This window comes from Rhinolophus sinicus, linkage group LG01 (assembly GCF_036562045.2).
Source record: "Rhinolophus sinicus isolate RSC01 linkage group LG01, ASM3656204v1, whole genome shotgun sequence".
Taxonomy (NCBI): domain Eukaryota; kingdom Metazoa; phylum Chordata; class Mammalia; order Chiroptera; family Rhinolophidae; genus Rhinolophus; species Rhinolophus sinicus.
The window spans coordinates 70,559,525-70,569,482 of record NC_133751.1 but is presented as its reverse complement, the minus strand read 5'-3'; the positions used below and the strand labels follow the sequence as shown (position 1 = coordinate 70,569,482).

At 43.0% G+C, this 9,958-nt stretch overlaps 1 protein-coding gene across 5 annotated transcripts in view; it reads left to right on the top strand.

Moving 5' to 3' along the window:
* Nucleotides 1-4,498: 4,498 nt before the first annotated feature.
* Nucleotides 4,499-9,958, top strand: part of NECTIN3 (nectin cell adhesion molecule 3) — a 123,524-nt gene continuing 118,064 nt past the window's right edge. For 3 of the 5 annotated variants that reach the window (XM_074332178.1, XM_074332182.1, XM_074332175.1), the window contains exon 1: nt 4,499-5,042. In XM_074332178.1, coding sequence (XP_074188279.1) covers nt 4,514-5,042 — 529 coding nt within the window. In that variant the 5' untranslated portion in view covers nt 4,499-4,513. Of the gene's footprint in view, nt 5,043-5,297; nt 5,924-9,958 lie in introns of those variants that run through there. The other 2 variants (XM_019711639.2, XM_074332190.1) reach the window with 2 other exon arrangements.

Below are 9,958 nucleotides of genomic sequence, written 5' to 3'. Positions count from 1 at the left end.
CTTCATTTTTTACCTGTTCCCCTAATTCCCCTTTGTAGTTAACCCTCTAGCAGCACAGAAATACTTGTGGTTTCCAAAACACATTATGCTCTGTCATGCCTCTGTAACCTTCCGTCTGTGGTTTTCCTATTCCCTCTGCTGCTTTTACCCCATCTCTATGGAAAACCTCTAGTCATTCTTTAAGACTATTCAAATGTTATCTTTGCTGTTAAGGCTTCCCAGTCTCTTTTAAAAAGCACATGTAGAACTGCTCCTCTGCCCTCTCTTATACCGTACATTGTTTACAAGAATATTGTTATTGGTTTTGGAGGTCAAGACTTGGGTTTTTTCCATTCCCAACACCTAACATAGACTCCAGCACATACTAGTAGCTCAACCATCTTTGCTAAATTTAACCTACCCTTTTATTCAACCTACCATAATGCCATGGCATAGTTTTTCTTTCTGCCTAAATATTGGTTCCTCAAACTGTATTCTTTGGAACCCTATTGCTCTACAGAAAAGTTGTGTATTATAAATAGAGTTAGCCTTTTGATAGCTATGTGAAGTGTATGTTTGTTTTCATTGTCTAAGTTTAGGAGAAAAGTCCAATTCTTCTCCTAAATAATCCTCTTATTTTTTAGCTCCATAATGATTCTCAAGTGCAATCAACGTTCATGAAAGAAATAAATCACCAACAATTAGAAACTGTATTTGTTTTTACCACAATCTCTATGAGGAACATCAACAACGAAACAAATCATATGCATATGTGACTAAAACACCTTCAAATTTACTTATTTCAAACCTACCTCTGCTCAATCTGGATTATTGCAGATGAAATGAACAAATTTTGCTCATTTCCCTTTTTGCTTTTATTCACGTTAATAGATGGATTGATGTTGGCTCTGTGATTTTAAACAGTTTGACTTTGAGAAAAATAACTGTCACAAGGGAAGCTTTTGAGAAATAGTCACTGAGAAATAGAGCATCAATCAAGGTCTGATCTGGAAAACAGAAACCATACTGTTACCGAAGGAGCTTAATACTAGAGTGTGGTTACGCAGGAGTTGGAGGGGGCGTCTTCAGACTAAAAAGTATAACATTGAGGTGACCCAGAGATATGAGATGTAGGAAGTCATTACCACTTTTAGAGCTGGGGGAACAAAGGGAAAAGTTTGAGTTATTAGAACTCATAAACTGAGAGGAGGAATACTGTTGAACTAGGGACTGGATCTCTGAGAAGTGGGCACAGCCTGGCTGGTGCTAGTACCTCTAAGGGGTCATAATGAGTCTGGTTCTTAGCGTATAAAACAAGTGGGAGGCTGGAACCAACTGCTGATAAGAGGGCGAAAGGCTATTACTGCTGAGGTGATGCTGGTAGGAGAAGGAAGCAAAGGAACAGGAATCTTCTCCCCTACTCCTGCCTTCCACCTTCCCTCCAGAGATTTCTATTAATAGAACCTACCAAGAAGTTGGCAAAAGAGACAGATTGCAGAGTCACAGCCCGTTATACAAACCCAGAGTGTGGAGGTGTGACTATGGAGGGGAGAGACAATAGTTTAATAAGCAGCACTGAAAGCAATTAAATCAAGAGTCGTAAGCAACAGTCAGTATAATTGTCGTCCAGCTTAAAAACTCAACATGAATGTATAATCAAGATGTTAAAAATTAATACCTTTGTTGAGTTTATCTGCCATTAGACAGGCACCTGAGTATTCTATGTCACTATGCTTATCATGGAATCATCCAATCTGGAACCTATATGGTAGATATTGTTCTAGGTGGTTGAGTTTCAAGAGTGAAAAAACAGACAGCTCCCCACCCACCTTTGTGGAACTTTCATTTTAGTAAAGGGAAAATAGACAATAAATAAAGATATAGCATGTCATATGGTGAGTGCAGTGGAGAAAATAAAGTTAAGAGGGGATAGGGATTGGAGATGGAGTGGATCTTCCATATGGGGCGGTCATAGAAGATCTCAACGATAGAGTGAAATCTGAGCAGAGATCCAAAGGAAATATAAGGGAGAAAGCAGTATGTATCTGTGGCAGGAAGATCTTTTCAGTAAGAAATAGTTGCATTTGATAAATGTGAGGTTGGTGAAGATTTGCGAGGGAGTGGTTTTTGTTTATTTTTTTCTTGTGAGTTTGCGGTTTGTTTCTTAACTATTTGCATAGTTCTGCTTTAGAAGACTGCGATTATAGCAGGGTAAAATCAACTTATTATCAAATATAGTACCAAATTCAAACATTCCACAAAGTATTGCTCATCTCTTTCACTGAGGAAAAAGCTAAACTTCTTCAAGTAGCAGGTTATAAAAAAATTGCTAATGGTAAGTGGAACTACCAAGAGTACATAATGGCCTACCTCTACTGTAAAATACTTCCTTTGTTTCGGAGACAGCTATGAAATTCTAATAATAGTCTCACACCCTTCAACTAGATTGAGTAAATGTAAAATGCCCAGCACTGTATGTAATTACTTCTTTGTTAACATTTCAACCTTTGTTTTTTAGTTAAGCGTTAATGAACTTCAGTGACTGGCCAACAGTCTTTGAGACAGAAAGTGTGATGGATACCATCCGTACTCTTAGCCCCAAACAACAAAACCATTTTTGGCACTAGGATCACGTTGCTTTTCATTCAGATAATATTTTTCTTGGAAAATACATGCATACTTTGCGTTCAATGGTCTCACTAATATTAATGTTAGCTGTAATTAAGTATTCCTCTAACCATCTTTTCCCCTTAAACAATAAAAGTGAACTTACCTATAAAGTTAGACAATAAAAATAATATAAAACTCAGTGATATTCTCATGCTAAAGGTTTTTGAAAAATCAACAGTAATTCTAGTCCTTGAAAAAAATGAGCTGTGCTACGCATGTCATGTAAAATCTTTTTCTGTAGCTAGTATTAATAATGTCCAACAGAAAAGCTTGGGGTAGGTATGTCTTTGAGGAGAATGTAATTTAAGACTGGATACAGAAAGTAGAAATTTAAGTTACTTCAGTAAATTTGTTTTCTAACTTTAGAAGGAATCTTGAGAGGTCAGTGGTGCCCAATGGAAGGTAAGCACCTGGTTCTAGCAGGAAAACCATCACACGTGGCTGGTAGTATTTGCACTTAACCTCTGTGCCTAGGTTCCTTCTGCTGTCAAGTAGGGATAATGGTAATTGCTACCTTCTGCGAGAAGAGCGTGCCTTGACATTTCTGGCTGAAGATGCTATATCAACACAAATTATTATTAGAACATAATGCGTGTACTCATATGCACATAAAACACCAGCATGGTGCACTTTTAATGCTTATATAACATCTATAAATACTGCTCACCCAAGCTTTCTCTTCACTTTAGGTCAGAGAATATAATCATAGCATGCCACTAATCCAATTTCTCAAAATATGGAGGATATATATTTTCTAAAGCTCCATATCATCCTTTTGAGAAGCACTAAACCGGCTAATCCCTCATGGTCTCTGTAGCAATTGCACGACGGCCCTCATATTAAGCCTTTGGCACCTTTTCAAATGTTGGCTAAATTACTTGTTCTGGAGACTGGAACCATCCGGGAAAGGCTGGGGGGGATGAAATTGACTAGCGATATTAAAATTTGAGTTAACATTTAACTGAGTATCAACAACTTGTTAAAGTGCTATCCAAACAGGTAATTAGCTATGTGGTAGCTGTGCAGTGTGCTGTCTAAATTTAGCAATGAAATTAGGTTTAGCAAATGTGAAAATAGGAAAATAAATTTTTTCAAGGGAAACCGTGGTGTCAGCATAGCTGAGGAATGTCACAATAGCTACATTTTGTCAATTATGATCATCATCAGGGGATCTCCGGAGCGAATGCAGAACAAGGTTTATTTGTAAGTGCATCCTGAGGATAGGAGATGGAAAGGAGTGGCCACTTGCGGGAGACAGGCTTACAGGGAATGGCAGAAGCACGCAAGCATAGAGAGGGAAAGAAAAGGGGATGGAGTAAAAGAGGTTCCAAACTCAGCGCTAGGATACAGGATGGCAGGTAGAAGTTAAAAAGAGAGGTAGGTAGAACGGTGTGCAGCCTTGGAAGTGAGTTAAGAATTGTAAGCTAGTGGGTGGAGGGTGGGAGACGCTGGTGATTGAAGGGGTAGGACAGCGTGTTGTTGGTGGCAAGCAAACATTAGTTTAGCTGAGACAGGCGGCTAAATCATTATTTGACTTTCTTCTTATTGGAGCACATTTGTGGCTACCGGTGGAGATGGCAAGATCTACGTAAAATTAATGGTGTCATGACTGAGAATGTGCGTCCTCTGCTTCCAGTCCCCATCCGGACAGTCCAAACTGTCCACCACCCGCGCAGAACCGCAGGTGGCTCTGGCTCCAAGGTCAGACCACCAGGGTTGTGCGTGGCACGCAGAAGAGCGCAGGGCGCGCAACCCGTCTGGGGTGAGGACGCGTCGTGATGGACCACAGGTGCTTCTCTTAAGGGCAAATGTTTAACACTTCCCGAGGTCGCTTTCCCGCAATCAGTTCAAAGGAAAACGAGCAATGAAAATAAAATTACACGTGCTAACATGCAAATGGAACAAAACCAAAGAAAAACACCACCGCATTCGAAGCGCTCCGATTGGGGAAATCCAACGCCTCCTGTTGCCAGTCGCCAGACGAGGACAGAGGACAGCCCAACAGCCAGGAGAAGCAAAAGTGGGAAAGCAAACCTTCTGGAGCCCCTCTCCTCTCCCGGCGACGCTGACCCTTCCACCAAGCCGCCCTCCCAGTGAAAGGAACAAGAAAACGCCCGTGCAAATGTGCCTCCGCGTGCTGGGGGAAAGTGGGGCTGGGAAGAAGGGAGGAATTCGGAGAGCACAGTCGACCCAGGAAGCAGGAAGGAGAAAGTCTCCCCTTTCAGCCCCCTGTGTCCCGGCGAGGAGACAGATGGCTACTAGTCCAGTAGGCTGCGTCCAGCTTCCTAGACAGGAATCTTTAGCACGGGCAACGGAAGGGCCACACCATCCTGCCTTCCTCCCCCACACCCTCCCCGGTTCCCGGTCCCCGCCAAAGGGAGAGCACTGCTCGGGTGAGGCAGGCCGCGAGCCGGATAGTCCCGCCGCCCTCCGCCTCTGTCTGCGCCAGGGCGGCTGTGGACCCGCGAGGGTTGGAGTGGGCGAGACCATTGGAAAAGCTGGGAAGGGGGGACAAGGCAGGAACGAGGGGCGGGGCCTACTAACCTATTCCAGATTTTCCAGTCCTTTTTAAAGCCCTGCTTTGGGAGAAACCGCGTTATCAAAGTGGAGAGAAGAGATTTTTTTTTTTTGAAAGGGGAGGAGCGTGTGTAGGGCAGGGGTGGGAGGAGAAGCGGCTGGCACTCTGGGATCAGACGGGAGCAGGAGTTGAGTGGGGAGGGCGAGCGAGTTCTACGTAGCGCCCGCTCTGAGGGTCGGCTTCCTCTCCCCCTCCCGCGCGGGGCGGGGTGGTGCGTTCCGAGTTCCCAGGAGTTCGAAGCGGGCGGGTGCCGGGGGGAGGGGAGTGGCGGCGGCGGCGGTGGCGGCGGGCGGCTCCTGCCTCAGCTTCGGCAGTGGCGTTGGCGACGGCAGAGTCGAGGCAGCCGCGAGCGCTCCTCTGAGTGTCAGCCGGCGGCGACGGCTCAAGAACTAGGAGTTAGGGACGCGCGCGCCGGACCTTCCGCTGCCGCCGTACAGCGGCAGCTGCTGCCGCCGCCGCCCAGAGCCTAAGGAGCCGAGGCTGGGGGAGTTGGTGGGGGCAGGCGTGCGAGCGGGCTGGGGGGAGGGTGGGGAATGGCGCGGACCCCGGGGCCGGCTTCGCTGTGTCCCGGAGGCGGCAAAGCACAACTTTCCTCCGCTTCTCCCCCTGGGGCCGGGCTCCTGCTGCCGCCACCGACGCCACCGACGCTGCTGCTCCTGCTGCTCTTCCCGCTGCTGCTCTTCTCCCGGCTCTGTGGTAGGTGAACCTCGGCGGCCCGCGCGGGCTGAGGGAGGCGAGACCGAGGGTCCCATCGCTGCGGCCGGGCCGGCTGCTCTCCTGAGCGGCGAGGCGGTTGTGTTCGGCGGTTGGCTGCACGAGCGGGTGCCGCGGACTTTGACTGGAAACTTTTCGCCGCGCCCGGGGCGAGGCCCGGGAAGGGCCAGGGCCAGCGAGTGCGGCGCTGGCCGCCCTCTCTCCCCTCCCCCGCGGCCGCGCAGCTAGCCATGCTGATGGCCAGGGTTCGGTGGTGGTGCCTTCTGCACGGACTCCTCCGTGTGTGCTCCGGCGACCGTTACTTCCTCGCTCATTGGAGCCGGAAGCCGAGGGCACGGACTTCTGGGCTGTGTCTAAGGTGCCGGGATGCACATTTGCCGCCTCCTTTTTTCCCGGTGAAACTTGAGCTGTGAGACCAGATACCTTTAGGGACAGAGCCCGACGGAATGAAGCCTTCGGGTCCACCCCTCGTAGCCTTCCACTCTGGAGAAGGCACCGGGTTAACCCACCCTGCAGCATCCCCTACAGTCAGTTTTCTTTGGTCGTCCGGCCAGGTTGTGTCCTGGCTGCCTCTGGATGGCTTTGCCATTTAGCCCGTCTCTGCCTTCCAGTTTGTGGGACGTCCGTCACACTATCAATGATTATTTTTGCAAACGCTATTTGTCCCCAGGAGCTTAAATACCCGATGGCATCGACTCTTCTGATCAAAAAAACCTCACGCCCCTTCCATGGTTCTTTCCCCTCGTGTTCTTAGTTTTCCTGTCACTTTTGGGAGCTAGTCTTTTTGTTAAGTTCTGTTCCTCGGTATCAAGAGACTAGAAGCCTACTTGTTAAGGATCGTGTAAAATGTGTCTTTCGTGCAAGAGAGATGGACGTAAGTGATCATTAATGGAAGGTGGTGATTTGGGAAAATAGGGTTACTAGTTTTTGGGGATTAGCCCTATGTGTCCTTTGGTAATACCGAAACACTGCAGGTTATTCATTCCAAGACTTACTGGGTGAGGATGGTGGAGAAGCAAAACTTAATGCTTGCTCAAAGATTGGTTTACCTAAGATATTTTCACTGGTACGGAAGGCTGCTGTTGGATCTCAGTATGTAAGGAAAGCTTAAATGAAACCAGAAGTTTTACCAGTATTTGTAAAAAGGAAAGATGTGTGCGGATTTCTTGGATAGTGTGATTTAGAAGAAAGAAAATTCTGTTCCGGGTAGGTGTGTCAGGGTTGTTGGTTATGAGGGAGGTAAAGTTTTCAAGAGATTGAGTGCCCCTTATAGGCTGAGAATTTCCACTACCAATTCACCACCACGTTTCAAGCACTGTAATGCAAGTTTCAGATTTTCAGAGTATAGTATGATAAATGGCATGTTATCTAATCTACAGTGTTTTTGTAGCCCCACTCTCCAGATGTTTGGTTCCACTACACAATTTCTTAATGCTGTTACAGATTGAATTTGTGTACTGTTCTTTTCCATGAAGGAGGATTTGTGGATTACAGTTGGGTAGAAGAAAAGTTGAAGGGGGTATTAACAGTTTTACTACCTTGACTTAGATTGTGTTAAGAACTGAGAGAATATTATTTGTACCTCCATAAAGGCTTGTCTAGCTAGGCAAAAGCCCTGTGGAAGACTGAAGCTAGGTAAGGTGTACAGCTAATACAGGGAAATAGAATTTGGATAATAATTTCACAGTTACTGTGCAAGTGAAGTGTTGATTACTTTTTGAAAGAACACTATTGCTTTTCACATGGAAGAAAAGAGCTGTTTTTTTCAAATCTCTTTAATAATGTGCTATAGAAGGGACTTCTATATTTAGGACTCAGAGTCCTAAAAATTCAAGCAGTATAGGTAAATGGACTGTATTTAGAGGAGGTATAAATTGAAGTTTTTAGAGTCAGCTTTGTTTGTAGTTGTAGAAACAGACACTAGCTTTGTGTTACTGTGCACTGCTCATTTAAAGAGCTTCCATTTTTGACTTATGGTGTTATCACACCCTAATTTGTGAACCCTTATGATGAGTTTTTTTCCATCAACCTTTCTCTATTTTAAATTCAATCTTTGAGTAGTACACGGTTATAATGGATGATTAGTAAGTATGGAAAGAGAATTTTCTTCATGTAACCTGTTCATCTGACATTCGTAGTACTGCTTGTAAGGTTTTGGCATATACTAATGTTCGAGTAGTCAGTTTTAAAGTTGAAAATATTTTTTGGCTTTAAAGAGATTTGCTAATCAGAGTGCTTTCCTTTTTTTTTTTTTATCACATACAGATTTCTTTTTCTTTTTGCCTGTGTTTTTCATATGCAGCTTACATCTGGCACAGTCTTAACTATGCTCAACTTCCGCAATATCATCTATTAGCACAAGATAATTATCACATCATGTTAATTTGATTGCTAAAAGAGTCATTGAAACTAGTAGACTTGATATTCTGAAAGTTATAACAAAAATTACATTAGATTTCCTGTTTTGAGGGTGTATATCATCTGTCATATTTGAAGAACTGAACTTTTAAAATTAAGAATTTTACAGATTGACAAATTACCAGGTTGTTTTTTTTTTTTTTTTTTTAAGCCTAATCAATTCCTAGGTATAAAGGTCGAGGAGACTAGATTTACAACACCATCTGACTTGATAAAACCAATTTATTCTGGAATTCTGTATTCTTTATGATCAGTTCGTAGGTGATCAGATTTATCTCACTTTTCCTTCCAACATTTTTCTTGAGATGTACAGAATATTAGCAGGGATATGGTATTGATGAAAGAGAAGAGAGACTATTTGACCTTAGTAACTTTATTAGAATCTAGGATTTTACTGTTTCCATTTTTAGCAGGGTTTTAAGATTAATGTTTAGAAGATGACAGAAAAGAAGATCTAATATAATATTGAACCTTTAATAGCACTTTCAGTACTTTTAATATTCCTTGCAGTTGATAAGTACTTCGTGACGTAAAACATGAATAAGGTGGAATCCTGGCTTTAAGGATCTTTATAGCATTGTGGTAGATAAAGGAAATAGAGGATTTTAGGAAAGTTTGGTGTTTATGATAGCTATCTGCATGAGGTACTGTGCTCAGAAGAGGGATACCGAACCTATTAGGTAAAGATAGATGAATGTGAACTGAGCAAAAAACAAAAAACAAAACAAAAACATACTTTAAAAAAGTTGAGTCAGATCTTATTGAGATTAGACATTGTGATAGATGGTACAAGTTTGTTCTCTCTGTAGTTTATAGTTAGATACTAAATTTGATTCTGAAAAAAAAGAACTGCCACTTACTAGATGTTTGAGTCATTGGCAAGTTATTTAACCTCAGTCAACTTAAGGTTTCCCATCTTTTTAAAAAGGGAAAATAGTATCACCTTGCCTATAGAGTTCTTATGAGGATTAAATGAAAGAATAAAATATTTAGCAGAGTGTATGCAATGTAGTAAACATTCAAATGTTAGCGTTTATTATATTGAACATCAAAGCTGCCTAGACTTGGTATCTCTGTCATTCTTAAATTCTACGCTGATGTCTTGAATAATTGAGTTTTCAAGTTAATTGACTGGCTCTATTTGTACGTTACATCTTTATTTTGAGTGTATAGCCCAGAATGCTCTTTAGATGTTTGTTAAATTGACTTCAGATAAATATATAGATGAACAATTTTCAGAATATTAGGATATGGTGAAATCAACTGTGTAATTTTATGAAACCTAGTTGAATCTCCCTTTCATGATATAGAATGCATTTTAGGACTTGGCAGTTCCGTAAGGTCACTTAGAATGTTAGTGATTATATTGAAAATGTGGTGTTGTGGAGAGGAGTCTCAGTTTCGCTTCTACTTTATCAAGTTATAGTATCAGATTGAGGCCCATAATACATATTGCGCATATGAATCTTCCTGCATCCTAAACAGATAGAATTGGAAAGAACCAAATTTAAAAGCAAGCAAAAACACCAAATCTTCTTGTATGTAGTTACAGTATCAGGAATTGGAAAAAGCTGGGCAATTATATATTTGTATGTGCGT